Source organism: Peromyscus californicus, unplaced genomic scaffold (genome assembly GCF_007827085.1).
Source record: "Peromyscus californicus insignis strain IS unplaced genomic scaffold, ASM782708v3 Scaffold_11__1_contigs__length_118956290, whole genome shotgun sequence".
Lineage (NCBI taxonomy): Eukaryota > Metazoa > Chordata > Mammalia > Rodentia > Cricetidae > Peromyscus > Peromyscus californicus.
The window spans coordinates 80,263,060-80,283,695 of NW_026294402.1; the positions used below are offsets into that span (position 1 = coordinate 80,263,060).

Sequence of the window (20,636 nt, forward strand, 5' to 3'; positions counted from 1 at the left end):
TACAACTGTTTATTCCAACAGAGTTTCAGTGTGCATGCCTGAACAGGACATGATATACTTATTTATTTATTTATTTTGTCAACTTGATACAAGCTAAGATCATCTTGAAAGGGGGAACTTCAACTGACAAAACGTCTCTATCAGGCTAGCCTGTAGGGAAATCTGTGAGGGGCTTTCTTTAGTTAATCATACAGATAGGCCTAGCCCACTTTTGGACTACCCTGGGCAGGTGGTCCTAAACCATGGGGACCAAGCCAATAAGCACGCTTTCCTCCATGGCCTCTGCTTCAGTTCCTGCCTCTAAGTTCCTGCTCTGATTTCTTTCCTGGGCTGTGACCTGGGACATGTAAACCAAACCTTTTCTTCCCCAAGTTAGTCCTGGTCATTGCTTTAACACAGCAAAGAAAAACAAACTAAGACACAAAAAAACACTTTCATTAAATGACTATTCACAGCACATGCAAAAAAATAAGAGAGGAGAATATACAATGATTTAATTATGATTTTCAATGTGGTATTAGAATTTTGTCAATTTTGTACCAATGAAAATTATGCCATAAAAAAAGGAATTACTAGATACCTGTGCTGGAGATAAACTCTAGGTGTTAAAAATTAGCAAGGATACTAAAATAGTTACTATAGTTGTGCAACAAATTTATGTTTGGGATGTGTGCTGGCTAGCTTTTTGTCAAACTGACACAAGCTAGAGTCATTTGGAAGGAGGGACTTTTAATTGAAAAAAATGTCTCTATAAGCCTGGCAAATCTGTCAGACACTTCACTGATCAATAACTGATGAGGGAGGGTGCAGCCCATTATGGGTGGTACCAACCCTGGGCAGGTGGCCCTGGGTTGCATAAAAAGCAGGCTGAGCAAGCCAATAAACAGCATTCCTCCCTGGCTTCTGCTTCAGTTTCTGCCTTGAGGTCCTGCCCAGACTTCCCTCCATGATAGACTGTGAATGTGGAAGTGCTAAGGAGAAATAAACCCTTTCTTCCCCAAGTAGCTTTTGGTCATGGTGTTTTATCACAGCAACAGAAACTCTAGCTCAGACAGGATGAATTAAATGACATAAATAATGCAGCAGAGAAAAAGAAATGATAAAACAACAATGGCATTTCAAAAGTGAAACACAATGTTTAAAAACAGTTAATTGGATGGACTTGCAGACTGAAAGTCACTAAAGGAGATAAATCACTGGAATTGTTGAATGTGAAGGACAGACAGATGACTGCCACTAATTTAAGTCAGCCTTGGTGAGTTATGAGACATTAAGTGGCTAACCTACAGATTTCCCTACAGGAGAACCAGAACCAGCGGAGATATACAGAAGACAAAAATGGAAATCAGACAATGGCCAAAATCTTTTCACAATTGGTAGGAGACATAAATTTAAAGATTAAAAAATGTTAGCAAACTCCAAAGCCAAACGCAAAAAAAACCCTAAAAATTTGCTTTAAATTAAAGATAAAAGGAAAAGCTGGAGAGTCCAGCACACTTAGCTCAGTGGTACAGAATGCCTAGCATGCAAGAGGCCCTGAGTTTGATACCAAGACCAGAAAAGGGGTGTGGTGTGTGTGTGTGTATGTGTGTGTGTGTGTGTGTGTGTGTGTGTGTGTGTGCGTGTGTGCACGCGTGTGTGTTTGATGCTGGTGGGGTGGGGTGCTCTGAAAGCAGACACAGAAATACATCAGAATATGAATATAACTAGCTTGTTTCAGAAACAAGGGAGTCCAAAAAGCAGTAGAAAGAAATCATTAACATACCAAGAAAAAGAAAAATGTCAAGCTAGCCTACATCTCCAAACAAAACTTTGAAGCCATAAACAGGCCTTGACTGTGTTAGATGGGAGCCAAGACCCCTGAACCAGGCAATAAACCCTGAAGCTGCTTTGTAGGGAAGATACGCTATGGAACAATAGATAATACAATGCACCACAGGAATTACAAAGGTAACGAGGAACTACTGTAAACAACTCAATGGAGAAAATGTGACAATTTACATGGTATGGGCAAATATATTTAAAACAAAATCTATTACCAAAGATTAAATGTTCACATACCCAACAGAGGTAAATCTGCAGAACAGGCTAAGTGGAAGAAACCAGAAAATGCACCTATTTCCAATTCTACTGAAATTACATATAATATTCAAATTACATATATTCTAATTGCATTATGTTTTAGAGTAGGTAAAACTAACCCACTGTAGAAAATGACCAGTCATTGGCTCTGGGACAAGAAAGGCACATGGTTAAAGAGAATATTCCAGTGGGAATGTTCTAGAGTGACAGTAATGTCGAGTAATTTATAAAACCAACAATATACAATTAAGAAGAGGAATTTATTTTAGGAACACTAAAACACCCCCAAAAAGTCAATCAATATATATAATTCATCATATTAAGATGACAGGATGAGAAAAATCCTATGAAAAAATTCTATGATTCAGTCAACAGAGGCTTCACAAACAAAATACTTACGAATATATATATATATGTATATATACATATATATATATATATATATGTACATTATGAAAACTGTTGAAACAACCCTAAGATTTGCTATGCTCATGATTCGGAGCACATTAAATTTAAGATAATTACCAACAAAAGTCCATCAGTCTTTTACCTGTTTATAATTTATTTATTTTTGACAAAATTCGTGTAAACATGCAAAAGATAAAGCAAATAATTTTGGAAAAAGTCTGAGAACTTAATGGTCCCTAATTTCAATGCTGACAGACACTTCTCAGGGCAGTGGAGTAGAGGAGGACACAGACCTAACAAACTCAGTAACGGGTCTAGGTTAGACCCACATTTACTTCCAGCAACATAACCTTTCATCAGCAGATACGGTCCCTATTTAAGGTCACTTACTATAAATAAAATCTCAAACAGTAGGAGACAAAATAATTTCTTTACAAATTTGTATTGGAACCATGAACTAATAATTTGTGTTTAAAAAAAAACTTTAAAAAAATTAATCTGAATTTGACTTTATCATAAAAATTTTGTACTCAAGACACACACACACACACACACACACACACACACACACACACACACACACACAAATCCAAAGTCCATTTGGAAGAACCACCTTCATTTCCTTTGCAGCCTTGGCCCTAAGCCAGACATATCTGAAGGTAAGGATACCACAAAAGACAGGGACCATGAGTGGCTGGGATCACTGTTGAAGATCCCAACAGCTCGCTTCTAAATCCAGGAACTCTGTAACTCCTACTACGAAAAGACAAGCTGTCAAATTCACTCATGAAGTTAGGAATTCCCACATGTAGTAAACAGCATACACCCTGCCAGGTTCTTTCCAGACAAATACAGTTCTTTGCTTAGGATAATAAAACTACTAAAAAGTACCAAGAGCAGTTAGAGAATATCTTAAGCACACACACTCATTAACTGTGCACAGTAACCACCTATAAAGCAGCTAATTCGGCAGTCTGAGCAAGTCTGGCCCTTTCCATTGGTTATGCCCAGATGTAAAACAGAGTCTTGTTTCCCACAATTTTTCTTTCTGAAGTTGGGCTTTGGCTATTTTCTATCCTAAAAGCCACAGAAAATTTATGGAGAAATATTTGCAGAAATTTATATCCATACAAAAATTAGTCAGGATTCTGTTCCTTAGCCTCAGAAACTTTAATAAATAAAATTTCCAGGTCAAAAAGGCTAAAAAACTGCAATTATTTTACATAAGCTAGCTCAAAAGAATTTTACATTCAAACATCACGCCAGGCCACAAAGACCATATATTTTCCACAAGATGATAGTGAAAAATATATTTCGCCAAGTAAAACATTTGAAAATGAAAAGTGCCCAGATCCCACACACACTCAATGTTTCACATTAATTTTAAAATTCAACTGGCTAGAACTTCATTCTAATGCAAAACCCCATTCTATTTAGCACTTTCCATGGCCACAGCCAACTGTAGGTAGCAGGGGTACAACTATATTTTGGGAATGTAGAGAGTTACTGCATGGATATGTGACTAGACCAGTAAACACTACCACAACCACAGTGTAAGATTTAGCAGGCTCATTTGTGCTTTAATTAACTGCACATTTAACATTAATCTAATGACAAATATAAAAACATCTACAAAAGTAAAATTTCATTAGGTGATCCTATAGATAATGAAATGTAAGCAGCTAAAAAAAAAAATCACTACTATCGTAAATACTTTCTGTAAAGATAGCCTAACAAATCAGATTAAAATGCTAACTTTAGATTTATTTTCTACTTTCTAAACTATATATAATTTAAACTCTGCCAATTACTTTTCAACTAGCTTGTACAAGGGATAGTATCTCAGAGTATTCACCATGCATTACACATGTTTTCACAGCACATGTGTCTGAATTAAAAATCAAATTATGTATTATATTGAATAATGTAATTAACTGTATTTTTAGTATTTTGTACATAATTAACAATTATAAATCTATCAAAAGCAGCATATTATATTCATTTTTTTCTTAAGCTTAATTTAAGCTTTACAGACATATACTAATTCAAGAAAGAAAATCACTCAACAACTAATATTTATTTCAATTTATCCCTAAAACATGCCTCAAAGTTCCTAAAAACTAACCATTAACTAATTATTTTATATAAATGTATTCTTTACATTTCTAACAAATAATATTGGGGAATATTATTTTAAGTTGTGTTACTTTTATTTATGTTGCATTTGTTTAACTCTGTGAAGCTGTGTTACTGTGCCTATGTAAAACTCCTGATGGTCTAATAAAGAACTGAATGGCCAATAGCTAGGCAGGAGAAAGGATAGGCGGGGCTGGCAGGCAGAGAGAATATATAAAAGGAGAAATCTGAGAGAAAGAGATTGAGGAATGAGGAGGACTTCAGGGACCAGCCAACCAGCCACCCAGCTACACAGCTAGACATGGAGTGAGAAGGAAAGAAAAGGTATACAAGAATAGAGAAAGATAAAAGCCCTGAGGCCAAAGATAGATGGGATAATTTAAGAAAAGCTGGCAAGAAACAAGCCAAGCTAAGGCCAGACATTTATAATTAAGAATAAGCCTCCGTGTGTGCTTTATTTGGGAGCTGGGTGGTGGGCCCCCCAAAAGAGCAAAAACCAACAACACTGGTCCGTGCCAATAACTTAAGATAAAATCCACATAGCCTTACAGTCTATTACACTCATGGATATTATTCTAAATAGAGATCTTCACATATATACTTGCATATACATTTTTAAAAGTTGTTTCAGTTTAGTGTTTAATGAGTATAAATACAAGCAATGTATAATATATCCTAAAGAATTTCATAGAAAAGCAGTTTTTGAAAGATCCTAAAGGAGTGCTGCAGCACAGCTCAATGGCAGAGCGCTTGCCTTGCAAACCTAAGGTCCTAGGTTCAATCTCTAGCACCAAAGAAAATAAAATCTTTAAGATGAAATGTAGTTGAGTCTAAAATTATAAAAGAACATTAAACATAAATCATTGACTTATTTTCAATCATATTAATAAATTAATTCAGTAGATTCACTTCTACTTAGAAGTCAAAATAATCTATATTTGGTCAGTTATATAAATTGTCTTGATAAGATATAAAAATTAATCACTTATTTGTTTGCACTTAAGTTTTATATTTGATCATGGCACAATTATTTTTCAAAGAAAATATCTTCATATTTCTGCCAAACTTAACAGCATTTTTCTCCCCATATTCCTAGAACTCTCCTTAATAAGCAATACCCGATTCCCTGAGCATTTTAGGAAGACAGTGCCATCCACGTGGAGCTCAGCTCACGGTGCTAGTGATTACAGGGAAAGAGAGTCGACTAAATTTGAACATCAACAGCTGAAGTTTCAAATACCTCATTACTTTCACTAAAATCCCATATAACGGGAACACAAAAATAATCAGAATAAAGACATAACTCCACAGCATCCTGAGGCCAGCACGAGCGCAGCAGTAGACAGTTACAGGGACAACTGGTGTGAGTGTGCAGGAAGACTGAATTAGTAGACAGTTACAGGGACAACTGGTGTGAGTGTGCAGGAAGACTGAATTAGTAGACAGCTAAGGGACAACTGGTTTGAGTGTGCAGGAAGACTGAATTAGTAGACAGCTACAGGGACAACTGGTTTGAGTGTGCAGGGAGACTGAATTAGTAGACAGTTACAGGGACAACTGGTGTGAGTGTGCAGGAAGACTGAATTAGTAGACAGCTTCAGGGACAACTGGTGTGAGTGTGCAGGAAGACTGAATTAGTAGACAGCTAAGGGACAACTGGTCTGAGTGTGCAGGAAGACTGAATTAGTAGACAGCTAAGGGACAACTGGTGTGAGTGTGCAGGAAGACTGAATTAGTAGACAGCTACAGGGACAACTGGTGTGAGTGTGCAGGAAGACTGAATTAGTAGACAGCTAAGGGACAACTGGTGTGAGTGTGCAGGAAGACTGAATTAGTAGACAGCTAAGGGACAACTGGTTTGAGTGTGCAGGAAGACTGAATTAGTAGACAGCTAAGGGACAACTGGTGTGAGTGTGCAGGAAGACTGAATTAGTAGACAGCTAAGGGACAACTGGTTTGAGTGTGCAGGAAGACTGAATTAGTAGACAGCTAAGGGACAACTGGTGTGAGTGTGCAGGGAGACTGAATTAGTAGACAGCTAAGGGACAACTGGTGTGAGTGTGCAGGGAGACTGAATTAGTAGACAGTTACAGGGACAACTGGTTTGAGTGTGCAGGAAGACTGAATTAGTAGACAGTTACAGGGACAACTGGCTTGAGTGTGCAGGAAGACTGAATTAGTAGACAGTTACAGGGACAACTGGTGTGAGTGTGCAGGAAGACTGAATTAGTAGACAGCTAAGGGACAACTGGTCTGAGTGTGCAGGAAGACTGAATTAGTAGACAGCTAAGGGACAACTGGTGTGAGTGTGCAGGGACACTGAATTAGTAGACAGTTACAGGGACAACTGGCTTGAGTGTGCAGGAAGACTGAATTAGCAGGACCGAAACCCCACAAACTCCTGTCTGCTAGAGACACCTTTGGAACCAGACCCTGTGGTGTGGCTGGGTTACTAGATATCACCTACCTTAGCACAAGGAAATGTTGATTTGAAGTCACAAGTCAAATGGAAAACAGGAATAATAAGCTGTGTGTCGTCTCAACTTGAAATGGTAAAGCATGTGAAAATCTATACCAAATGTTGAGAACCGAGCACCAGCGCTAACCTCCTTACCCTGACCAGCTTCCAGAATACCAGCACCTAAATATGCAGACTTTGTCAGTGGAAGCAGAAGATGCCCGTTAGAAAACTAAGATCTCTGGAGATGAGGGAAAGACACCAAAGATCACCAACATATGTGGGGTCCTAAAATGGAGACTGCAAGGAATCATAGTTATACACACAGGCACACAGTATTTCCAACTGTAGCACAAAAGCAAAAGAATCAACATACTAATACAGCAAGACATAAAAACGAACCATAACAGAGACCTCTGAAGCAAAGGGCAGTGTTTAATGAAATGCTAGTTTTAATGTTTTATGAATGAGTCATACAGTATGACTTTTTGACTTCCTATATTAATATATTGCTAGGATCCAGCTATGGTTATATTTAGTCATACTTCTTTCATTACTCTGCAGTATTATACTTTCTAAAAATGTTTAGCCATTCATCAATGACAAGGCTGTACCAGGTTTTAGGTACTGCAGTATTGATAATATAGACATTCTTACAGTGTGTAGACACAAATTTCTGATTCGTTCATACCACACAGAGAATCAATTTCAGAGTAGATGGATCTATCATAGTATTTGAATCATGAACACTATATAAAGGCCAAAAAGCACCACAGCAAACGAGACAGACCACAGAACACAGATGCCAAGAAAGATGTTGCCAGGAAAAATCCTGAAACTCCCTATCCTTGTTTACTGCTGGCTTTTAAAATAAGCCAAGTGATGGCACAGCGAAATCCACAATATTAAGCCCAACATATCCTCAAGTATTTAACAACTTCTCTCAGACTACAGTAACATCCAGAACTGTGACAGTGGTTTTCAACCGGGTTTTGCCTGTGTTTAGAGAAACACCTCAGTGCCACCTCCAATCTCCAACAACTCTTAGCTGGGTTTTCCCATTTCTTGTCTCTTTGTTTCCTTTCTCACTGACAATGCTTCACACCTACTGGTACCTTTGGCAGGCACTACCAGTTCTACCGGCGACACTCAGAACAAAATCAATTGTTTGCTATTCTCTTCAAAATAATTTATATTTTCAGTGGTGGGAAAACAGAAAACAAAAAACCCCTCAGGAACAGAGTGACAGACATGAACACTGACGGAATCCCCCTAAATCCTGAGACAGGATTCTCCTGTCCCTCCCCTGCCCTTCCCTCTATCCCTCTATCCATGCACCTTTCTCTTAAACTGGGTTCCAAGCATTATGAATTGAGTTTCCAAAAAGGGAAACTAGGAAGGAAACAAAAAAAAACATTTTACACAGCTCATCTTTGGAGATGATTCCTAGCAATGTGGCCACCATGGGAAGACTGTGATGGCTCAAACTGCCATGATGTGACACAGAGTCCAACAAAACTGCTCGGACAACGGACAGCTGCTTCGGCTGTTCCATGTGAGACAACCAAGGATGCACACAGAAGGACTAGAGGGTCAGATTACTAAAGATCAAGCTTGCTGTTTTGAAATTTTAATCTATTTGTTCTTTATTTTAAAATGAAACACTGAATCTCTTTTCAACAGAAACTACAGAATAGCAAGACTGACATCCAAAAGTAAAAAGTAAATCCACACTCTTGAAACCATGATATCTGTTAATATATCTAAAATTAAAATAGAACAAAAATACTTTAGAAGTCTGTACTGCACAAGTTCCAACATTTAAGTTAAAAGCCAATAGGGGAAATGAAATATTTAAAAGGACTTTAGAAACACATGCAGGGGAAACTCAGAAGCCAAGAACCACCATTGAAGCCAAGGGAAGACCTCTGTAATTTTAACAAGAGCATACCATGCGTTCACTGGCTTGGGGGACTTTGAAGGAGCTGTTAGAATTGGTTCCATGCTGTTTGTTCCTGAATTGTTTTCTTTGGTGGTCAATGCAATCATTTTCCTTTGCCTCTGAGAAAGTTTGACTCCATGAGAAATAATTTTCCTAAAAATTAAATTAGGGTAAACCAATTATTTCTAATGGCTTCACTGCTTCTAAGAAATCTTAGTTTCCTAAGAAATCATTATGCTCAAAACAAAATTAAACCCCTCAGCATTAATGTCTGCTTAATCAAGGTCATCGTAACATGTTTTCTATTAAGTTTCAAAAGTTAAAGTTTCAGTTTATATTGCTGATGATCAAACAGTGGTTAAACATGAGCCCCCAGAACAGCATTCTTTTCAAACGACTTCGCATCAGGCTTGTGCATTTCTTCAGAAATAAAACTTCATGACAATCACTTCCGTGACAACGGTACCCTGGCCCTCTGGCATGTAACACTGACTCTAATGCTCTAGAGCATTAGACCAACTCAATCATCAGCACATAGCTAGCAAACAGTACTGAGGCTAAGGCACCTATTGAAGGGTGTATAACTATTGTATCAACTGCACAAAAATAATAGGAAAGATCCAGTATGTTGCTCCAATTCTGTAGGACAGAAATACAACACAACATGGTCTTTTGTCTTAATTTTTTTTTCTTTTTAACCAACCCTAAGTTTAACTTTGGTGCTGCGCCATATTTTTGTCTATTTTCTTCTGTTTCCATGATGGTTCTGAAATCCACAACAGGAGGACTCACGGGACTAAAAGACAAAAACAAAACAAAAAAACCAGCATTCATTACCTATAATGCCCAACACCAAACTTAACTGAGCCTGTAAATTATATATATAAGATTGATAATTAACTTATAGACTAATAATTAAATTCATTTTGTTAGCTTCAGCCACCCTCAAAAAAAGATATTTTGAATGACAGCTACTCCCATAGATACATATATAACATTACCAAATAACTGAAGTCTTCAAGTTGAGCAATAACCTGAAGTTATTCTAACAAAACAAAAGGAGTCCTAGATCATCTAAATTAGGCAAAAGAATTCACTAAAATTCTAATTAAAATCTTATCCTTACAGATGAATGAAGCTGAAAATCATTTCATTTTCAAAAACAAATGAAATTGTTACTATCATCTATTATTAACAAAAACAGGGACTTTTCAAAAAATACGGGGGTGCTCAGCAATACTGAAGACATACCCCAGATCCCTCTGTACTCTAAGGGGAAAAAAGAGGCCCTTAGGGGTATGGGGCCTGCACTGTTAGGGAAAAAAAAAAAACCAAAATCTCTAGAAATAGTTTCTGATACAAGTGAAATCTATGATATAGCTAAGAATAATTCACTTTATTACATATATACTTCATATTTCCAACTGACAAATGGTTGCAAAGCAAAAACTAGTTTTCTCCAATGGAATCTCACTAGGGAAACAAGCCACTCTTAAGGGTAGAACCCCATGCCCAGGAGAACAGGACCAACATAAAATGAACTCAACAGTGACTTTGCAGATGTTTTGTCTTACATTGCTTTGTTTGAGCATTTTTTAAAATGTTTCGTGCCTTTTGCTTGTATTATTATGGTTTCTGATTTTGTGTTTTTATAGGTGTGTGCGCGCATGTGTGTGTGTGTGTGTGTGTATCTATTATGTGTATTTCCTATGGTTTTTCTTTTTGTTTTAATTCTGCTGATTTTTTTTGTTTGTTTGTTGCCTGTTTGTTTTCTAAAGAAAGAGAAGGCAGGCATGGAGTTGGATGGGTGGGAATGTGGGTGAGGATCTGAGGGGAGATAAGGGAGGGGAAACCATGACCAGAATATACTATATGGAAAAAAAATAATTGTAAATAAATAAATAAATAAGTAAGAGAAAAAAAAGAGCACCCTACCTGCAAGAGCCAGCAACCCAACTGGAAGAGCCTGCAGTGTTGACTCTGTTACTGGGGATGAACTGGGGAGCAGATCTAGACGTTGGTGATTTTTCCCATGGTTTTAAATCTTCCCTAGCACATGTAGGAGGTGTACCATTCACATATGGTTTAGCTTTCCCCTGTGAGAAAAAGGAGAACCCAAGTAGTAATGGCAAGCATCTAACTTGGTAGCTTAGCGTGGATAGTCAGTGACACCCGATCAGCCAGCATTCGCCATGTCTGTCTCCAGGCTCCCCACTTAGCCTGCTGACCCTCATCACTTACAACAAGCTGCTGCGCACACAGGAGAGTAAGAGAACACCTTAAAATTCTACTCAGACAAAGAGCAAACAAAATGACAATAAAAGTAGTACATATAAAGTACAAAACAGTAATATTAAAATTCCTATTTTAGAAAGAAAATTCACTTTAGACATGAAAACGTGGTACAAATGTCTTATAATCTACTCTATGATGTAGTATTTTAAATAAAATGAAAGTAAATAATATTGACACTTCAGGGGCCTTTAGGTCACAGCTATTACAAAAGGCTCAGGAAGGTCTTAAATGGTATGTGTACTACTTCTAGCCTCACAAGACATTCACTATGCACCTTCAACCTCCTGACACCTCACTGTCCTTCAGATTGACCTTATGAAAACAATTTCCTTTAAACGTCTGCATTAAACTTGAACACTTTGTAAGAATAAATTTATGGTCTCAGACATTCCTAGATGTTCCAAGATGTTTTGTGAATGTGGCAAAGGTTATAGGAAAATGACTCAATTTCTAAACATGGACCCATTTTCCTTCCTGTAAAGAAAAGCTGCAGAGCAGGTCTTAATGGATGTCGAGAAGAAAGCCTCCGCAGAGATAAGCCCAGGAGGAGCGCTGCAGCTGTGAAATCAGCCAGCCAGCCCGGCAGAACAGCTTCCGGCTGGCTGTGTCCATTAGCACCAGGTAAGAAAGAGACCACGACATCTGGAACCAGGCTTACTTTCAAATCATTCTTCTCTGATAAATTGTATTTCGTTTTAATAGCCACTTCTTCAAATATTTCTGGAATTTAGCTACAAATATACTTTCCACTGAATAATATTGAATGTCTATTGAATAATACCACATTATATCAATATATTTATCATCGATATATTTTACTTGCAAAAAGATTAGAAATGAAATCATAAAGGATTGAAAACTGTATTAAAATTTCTACAATTAGAATACTTAGCCGGGCAGTGGTGGCGCACTTGGGAGGCAGAGCCAGGCGGATCTCTGTGAGTTCAAGGCCAGCCTGGTTTACAGAGCGAGTTCCAGGACAGGCACTAAAACTACACAGAGAAACTCTGTTTAAAAAAAAAAAAGAATAAGCCGGGCGGTGGTGGTGCACGCCTTTAATCCCAGCACTCGGGAGGCAGAGCCAGGAGGATCTCTGTGAGTTCGAGGCCAGCCTGGGCTACCAAGTGAGTTCCAGGAGAGGCGCAAAGCTACACAGAGAAACCCTGTCTCGAAAAACCAAAAAAAAAAAAAAAAAAAAAAGAAAAACCAAATAAATAAATAAATAAATAAATAAATAAATAAATATTTAAAAAAAGAATAATTATATAACTCTGGAAGAAAACATACATTATACATATTAGTTTTAGTTTTTTGTTAACACCAGGAAAGTATTTGAAACTTTGAGAATATCATGAAAACTGAGGTAAAACTAAGGGGACATCCAAACATGTGGTGAGGAAACAATGCTGTATCAGACCAACCTCGGCCTTCTCCAAATGGAATCCTGCTGTAAAATCAGGCGACTGTAAGTCCCTGGGACTACCCACTCCTGCATAGCTTCCTTCAGAGTCTGAGGTCAACAGTTCTGGAAGAGACTCCACAGAATTGGTCTTACCAGACTTTAATAATCCTAAAATGCCAAATAAAATAAAGTAAATAAACTTTAACCAGACATAGTAAGCATAGATGCATTTCACTCAACGAGCCAAATGGAAAGCGAGCGGCTTATTGCTCCAGACTACACTAACACTTAAACTATATTCACCACACTAACAGCACACTAATTAAGCTACGGTGACAAAGACATTAAGTGAAAGATCAACACAGAGGAGATAGTAACACAACTGTTTATTCACCCCAAGTCTCGAATAACTCATCAATCTCAACAACATAGAGCACACAGCATTTGCTTTGAGAGATGGTTAACTTCCTTCCTCAAGAAAGGTAAGGAGGGAGAAGAGGTGACGGACTCCACAGCAACCCATCCCTGCCTGTCCCTTTTCAGTTGTGCTCTGCAGGGAGGCAATGGCTCAGCTGTGAGAGAGGAAGTACCTAAGGGTCTCTGGGTCAGCAGGCAGCCCAGGAACACAGGCTCCTACTGACCCCACTGGCAGCCTGTTGGAGGGTTCATCAGTTTGTTTTCTGTACAAAAAAAATCTGTCATTTGAAATTGTTAATTATCTTACCCCCAGAGATGACCTAAATGTTCACCTCTGTTATCCCTAAGTTCAGGTTCACCACACACATACTACAAAATAAACTTCTACTTGATTTCAGGTGATAATTCATGCATTTCAAATTAATTAGAATCTATATGAAGTGCCAAAAGAAACTTGAAGATGCAGACATTATCTGAGCCGTAAAAGCTATACAACTGATTAAAAATAACATGTGCTGTCTCTTACACATTCAGAAAAGAGTTATCCCTTTAAGGAGATCACCGCACACTGTAGCCGCCTTCTCTTGTCTATTACTAAACACAGGTTGGCAATGACATCTAAACTTTCTCCTACTTTCATAGGTATTTTAAGTAAATTTTAATTTCATATATTACACTTAAAACTGTATGCTTCCAAACCCATTAAAATCAAGACAATCAAATAAATGATTGACATGACAAGCAATAATTTTTGGTCAAAACAAAACACCTTAACAGGATCACTCATGGAACTTTAAGGATCAGCATCCATGTCAGGTCTCTACACAATTGTTTCTGATGAAACATGCCTTGTACTCAAATGTTCCTTTTGGCTCCCAATTAAGTTTCACCCTTTCATCATTATCCGCTTCGGCCACAGAAATTATGCAACATCAGAATGTATATGGAACTTGACTCAAGAGAACAAATACTATTTATTCCTTTTGTCATTATCTCAGATCATCATAAACTTTCTAGATCCATTCCCTGATGTTTAAATGAAAAGTTTAAAGTAAGGAGCATAAAGTATTTCTTCACTAATCTCCTCCAGCTTTGAAATGTCAAGATTTTGTGTGTGTGTGTGTGTGTGTGTGTGTGTGTGTGTGTGTTTATATCCACATGTGTGAGCATGACTCAACACGTCATAGCAAAGGTGTTAAGATCAGATTATAATAATATTGGGTGTCCATCCTCATCTTGTATCTTCTTTGAAGCAGGATTTCTTGGTTGTTTTCCTGCCATGTATACCAGGCCAAGCTAGCTAGCCTGTGTGATTAAACGGATTACTGTCTGTTTCATCTCCCAGAGGTGCACTGAGATTTCATATCTTCCTGCTCCGCATCCAGCTTTTACTTGGGTTCTGAGGGTTATAACTCAGGTCCTCACTTGCACAGCTAATGCTTTTACCCACTAAACAACTCCCTAGTCCATGAGACTCTAAGACTCTACTACACACATGTATATACATACACACATTCAATTGATTCATACGATTTAAAGCAAATCAAGTATCTACTTTTTCCTTCAGTCATTAGGTAACTGAAAGATCCCCAGTTTCACAACTGTCTGGCCCTTTACTCATCCTTTATCAACCTACCTATGCTTTGTCTTCAGGCTAGAAGTAAAGCATTCAACAGAGAATACAAAATCACAGAATGTTATGCTTGGAAAGACCCTAAAATGTGTCTTTCTCATTTCTAGATCTCCTGATTCCTACCTTTAATGCTTCATAAATCAATCTAGGCAAATAATCTCTCCTTTTAGGTATCTTTTGTGTTACTTAAACCAATTCTTGACATTATTTCCTTTAGTTGTAACAAATATCAAATATCTCATTCTTTCTTTGCCTTGCATAACAGCCATCTTTTCCTAAGGACCACAAGTCAATACACAGGGTAGACTGCCTGTGAATGATGTGACAGAAAATATACCAGATTATGTCTGATTGCCATACGCAGATACACCTACCACCTCAAAAGCCACACTATAGTCTCGTTACTTTTTGGTCATACTTCACAATTTTATCTAGAGAAACCATTAACATTTTGCATAGTTTAAACATAGATAAGATGAATCTAACACAAGGGACACTATATAAAACAACTAGCCTAACAGTTGAGAAAACAACACAAAACAAATAGCATGGAGGATACTGTTCTACTAAGAGACACCACCAAGCAAAGGCAGTGTGACCCTTGATAGAACAAGAGACAACGCTGAACAGAGCTCTGAAAACACTGTTGAGTACTCCTGAAAATCTGGATACAGACGCTAACACTAGGTAAAGCTAACCAACCGTGTTAACTATCTGATACTGATACTGGGGTTTTAGAGGAGAGTCTTATTATACTATTTATGAGAAACAGCATATTACAAAGTATTCCAATCAGATCAGTTAAAAACAGCTCTGTCAACACACACACTATGTGTGGAATGTTTAGAGGACCACTGTGGGCAACAAGCAACTGTGCTTCTCATAAGACACAATCTGGACAGAGCTACAATGCAGGGCACTGTCTGGCATGTATGTTGCCCAGGGTCAGGCCTCAGCACCACAGAAAGGAAAGGGTAGGAGGGAGAGAAGGAAGAAATTGTGGCAATAAATTAACACTGAGTCTAAATACAGTATAAAGGTGTTCATAATGTTGTGTGTGTGTGTGTGTGCGTGCGTGCGCGCGCATGTGTGTGCCTGCATGCATCCTTTATATTTTCAGTAATTAATAAAAAATCTTCAAAATAAGGCTGGCAGACGGACCAGCAAATAAAAGCTTCTGTCACCAATCATGATGACCTGAACTTGACCCCTGGAACCTACATAGTGGTGAAGGACGGAAATCACTCCTAAAAGTTGTCCTCTGACCTCCACACACAGACCAGAAACATGCTCAAAAATACTAACCTGTAGATGGTGGACTCTGAATAATATCTGAAAGGTTGTAGCCTCCGGAGCTGTCAGAGCGCTTCCGTGGCTTCTTTTTAGCTCTTGTTTTGGCCTTCTTGAACATTGTTTCCCTAGGAAAATGCAAACATAGAATTGAAGGGCAAAAAGTTTGGTCAAGCACAAACCACATAAGGACATACAGGTACCATTCATGCGCTTAGGCAGACCAGGGGAAATCACTAACCTTGCTACTCATTAGTGTCATCTATTTGTGCTTTAGCCCCAAAATTACTGTTAAAGTTAAAAAAACACAATGTTGGCCACAATAGCCAACAAAGAGCAGCACTGAGAGTTCCGTGCAGCCACATCTCCAAGTCACCACGAGGGCTACCGAGTGATGGCAGCAGCTTGAGATCCACTCACTTCCACAGGCGCTTCCCAAGAACACCAAGTTCACCAAGACTTGATCTGAGATCTGGGCCTAGTCACGTATATGAAGCATGCTACAGAAATGCTCCAGAACTCCAAGGGCAAAGCGACCCTCAAGTTCACCAAGACAAGAGGACATACATCTGTACCACGAGGAAGTGAGGACTGAACAGCATTCTGCCGACGGTAAGGAAAACTTGTGCCAAAGACTGAGCCTCCTCCCCGTCTCCTCATAAAAAAGCCTTCACCAAAAAAAGTACAACACTGTACATAGTTACATAAACTATAATCTTCAAATAAAAACATTTGGTGCGTGCGTGCGTGTGTGTGTGCGCGCGCGCGTGTGAGATTGAATGCTTGTTTGTACAATGTACAGTGTGTGTGTGTGTGTGTGTGTGTGTGTGTGTGTATGAGATTGAATGCTTGTTTGTACAATGTGAAGGCATCAGGGGTCCTGCTCCATCACCTTCTACCGGATTCCCTGGAGACAAGCTCTCTCAATATTTGCTTGTGTTACTTCACACTAACACCTAGGCTCCTGCCTCTAACCTCCGAGTGCTGCTGGACTTCCAGGACTAATGGCCAGACCTGGGTTTTAACATTGGGCTGAGGTCCCACCTCAGACCTTCATGCTTGTGCAGCAGTGTTCTTTCCCATGGAAACACCTCCTCAGCCCTTGTGGTGGTTTTTTAGAGTAGTTGAGTGAATGTTTAATTGCTTGAATTAAGTACTATAAATCAGGAAAGAGAAAGTAGGTATCTGTGAGTGCAACAACTGTCTTATTTTAGTGAAATATTTAACATATCATTATATACTACAGTCATGCAAGCCAGCTGTGAATATATCATTTTGTGGCAGTTAATATGAATTATTTAACTCAATGTTAATGCATTTTGTAATATTAATATCATATATGTTATACACTTAAGGATATTATGTTTAACTTCTATTGTCCAAAATGATATCACACATCAGAAAAAAAGCTTAGAAAGTAATTAAAAGAACACTTCTAGAACTCAAGAATAGTTTTTCAATGAGGTATAGCTGTTTGTCTATCATAGATGACCTCAATGCCCAAAGACTTCACCCTACCAAGTTATTTGTCCCACAGATAATTCTATGATGTGAGCCTAAAATACTAGTAATGTATTAGCCTAAAATACTAATTAGGTATCTATTCTATGCAAAGGTTGTCAAAATTGTCACATTTTGGTGATAGACTCCCAAATCTCAATTTTTGTGGATTACTGTTGGGGTCTGAATATGAAATGTCCTCCCACAGACTCATATATTCAAAGTGGTCCCAGATGGAGTAAGGCTCAAAAGCAGGGTCACAAGAAAAGACTTGGATAATAAGGAGTCCGACTTCATTAATGGAATATCAAATTTATGAGTTTACATCTTAATGTGCTATTCAGAAGTAAGTTCCTAGCTGGAGAAACGCGATCACGGGAGCGTTCCTTGGAAGAGTGTGTTGTGACCTGGTCCCTTGTTCTCTCTCACCTTGGCCTTCTGAGGTGAGCAGCCCTGCTCTGCCATGCCGACACTGCTGTGACATTCTGCCTCTGGCCTCAACAGCAACAGCGCCAGCAGCCATGGACAAACCTCGGAAGCTGGAGGATAAAGTAAACCCTTTCCCCCTGAATTGTTTTTCTCAGGGATCTCCTCACAATGCCTACAAGCTAGTGTAGTCACCATCTACTGAAGCGATCCGGGTCTACAGAGAGGACTCCTGAGAAAATACAACCCATCTATGGCTGCTGCATTCCTCTCTGGACGCTCTCTAGTCCAGCCTCCTGAGGACAAACCTGTAGTCTTCTAACAAGATGGAGGAGAGACAATCACTTGACTGAACGGAGTTCAGGAAGGGATGGCATCTACTTGTCCTAATCTTCATGAGCTGGGCTGCCATAACTGCCAAGCACTTCCAGAACTGTTTCAAGATGTGTGCTGTCGATACTACAGAGCCACTACTTTTCAGCCAACAGCAGCCGCATCTCCTGACCCCGGCTGGCACCTCTGCTGCTCTTCCTGTCTAGGGCAAGCAGCATGCCTTTTCAAATGTCTTTACTGTAACTTCAGGAGGCTTGGAGGAGGTCATTAAGACAAACGCACTTGACTAACCTGTCTGTCTATCTGAAGGCTACAGTATTTTTATACTTACGTGTTAAACAGTTTAGAGTTACAATATCAGTCATGTATAATTACTGTGTACTATATCAAAACTGAACTGCACATTCATACTTCCTATATCAGAACTTCTCAATTTATAATTCCAGTGTTAATACAAAGTGTCAGGTGTCCCACGGAGTAAGGAAGAAGAAAAAGAAGGAAAGAAAAAATAGAACACAGCTTACGAGTAATTTGGTTCCATATTTATTTCTTCTTTAAAAAAGACATCTCCATCATCTACTTGCATGTAGCTAATATCTGGTCCATCTTGATATGGTGTAATGACTCTTCTCTCCATTGCTGGAATCTACAGAATGAAAGACAGTAAACACAAAATTTGTAAAGATTTTTAAAAACTAATAACGTGTGTCACTTACACTGTCAGGTGGTAACATTAACTAGGAAAAGCCTAGGATGCCTAATAACTCTCAAATACAATGGGGAAATTTTTTTGAATAGATTCAGTAAAAAGCATTTTATATAAAATCACTGGGGGTGGGGGCTGAAAGGCAGCTCTGCTTTCTTATTAAGTACAGACTGACCCATCTCTCAGGAGTCATGTGAACCCATGCTCTGTACGTACTGTCCTGACATTTGTAACTAAAACTCTGACACAGCAATTTTTATTATGAAGAAATTATAAGAGATGTGTTAATTTTCTTATGTCTTCAATTTTGATTTTCACACTTATCTATGGGACTTGAAAGGAAGTTTATATTCTAATTTCTAAAAGATAATGTATTTGCATTCATTATAAAATTACCCCATTGTGTCTAGTCTCATACCCTGTTTTAAAAAGTAACATGTTTTTTGCTTTTTACTCTTTTTGGGGGGGTCCACCACCCAGCTCCCAAATAAATCACACACAAGGCTTATTATTACTTATGAATGCCCAGCCTTAGCTTGGCTTAGTTTCTAGGCAGCTTTCCTTATCTTAAATTATCCCATCTACCTTTTGCCTCTGGGCTTTTACCATTCTCTTACTTCCATAAATCTCACTCTTACTCCTTGGCTTGCTGGTTGTGGAGCTGGGTAGCTGGCCCCCGATGTCCTCCCCTTCTCTGGCTCCTTCTCAATCTCCCTTTCCAGATTTCTCCCTCTATATATTCTCTCTGCCTGCCAACCCCGCCTATCCATTCTCCTGCCTTGCTATTGGCCAGTTCTTTATTAGACCATCAGGTATTTTAGACAGGCACAGTAACACAGCTCACAGAGTTAAACAAAGTCAACATAAACAAAAGTGACACACCTTAAAATATTCTACTACCGTAATACCTTAGCTTACAAAAACTGTACTGAGAAAACAAAAATATTACCATTTTTCGGTAAAATGTGGAAAGATCTTTCAAAACATCCTCACTTAAAACATCAAGAGACCTGAAAAACAGGAAATTAAATTCTAGCTTAGACTCAAATGACTTAGCAGCTATCAAGATTTTCAAGTATGTTTATTTCAAGTTGTCAAATAAGTAACAAAGTTCTTTTTCAAGTTTACATACACTAGCTATGAAAACTCCTTTTGGAAATGTGTATAGTTATATGTTATGGATTTCAGGTAACCAGCAAACATATTATACAAATATCTTGATAAAACTAAAGCAAGTCTTTGGAAAGGGAATAAATATGATCTTTTCTTCTATAACATGATATCAAGTCCTCATTTCTCAATCTTCTTCTGCAAACTGTAACGTCTGTGTAAAGAGTACTGTAATGATAGAAGACTGCCTTAAGCATCAGAGTATCAAGGTTCTACCTAACATTATCACTACTCTCAACTACCTCCATGACCAAGAACAGTTTATTTTGCTTCTGAGTCTTAACATCTTCCAGTATAAAATGAAAAATGGATTACATCAACTATATTCAAGATAAATTCAAGTCTCACAGGTTCCAAAAGATACTTTAGGCATCAATGAAAATTTAAAACAAGGTTTACATCCATTTTTATGTGTGTGTGTGTGTATATATGTATATA

The 20,636-nt window shown here is 38.3% G+C and overlaps 1 protein-coding gene across 3 annotated transcripts in view; it reads right to left on the reverse strand.

Moving 5' to 3' along the window:
* The window catches only part of Ibtk (inhibitor of Bruton tyrosine kinase), a 67,191-nt gene that overhangs the window by 7,382 nt on the left and 39,173 nt on the right, over positions 1-20,636 (reverse strand). For all 3 annotated transcript variants that reach the window (XM_052715638.1, XM_052715648.1, XM_052715631.1), the window contains 7 exons: positions 19,978-20,038; positions 18,847-18,968; positions 16,079-16,191; positions 12,743-12,891; positions 10,962-11,122; positions 9,730-9,822; positions 9,036-9,179 (listed from right to left, as the gene is read on the reverse strand). In XM_052715638.1, the coding sequence (XP_052571598.1) occupies positions 9,036-9,179; positions 9,730-9,822; positions 10,962-11,122; positions 12,743-12,891; positions 16,079-16,191; positions 18,847-18,968; positions 19,978-20,038 (843 nt within the window). The remainder of the gene's footprint in view (positions 1-9,035; positions 9,180-9,729; positions 9,823-10,961; positions 11,123-12,742; positions 12,892-16,078; positions 16,192-18,846; positions 18,969-19,977; positions 20,039-20,636) is intronic.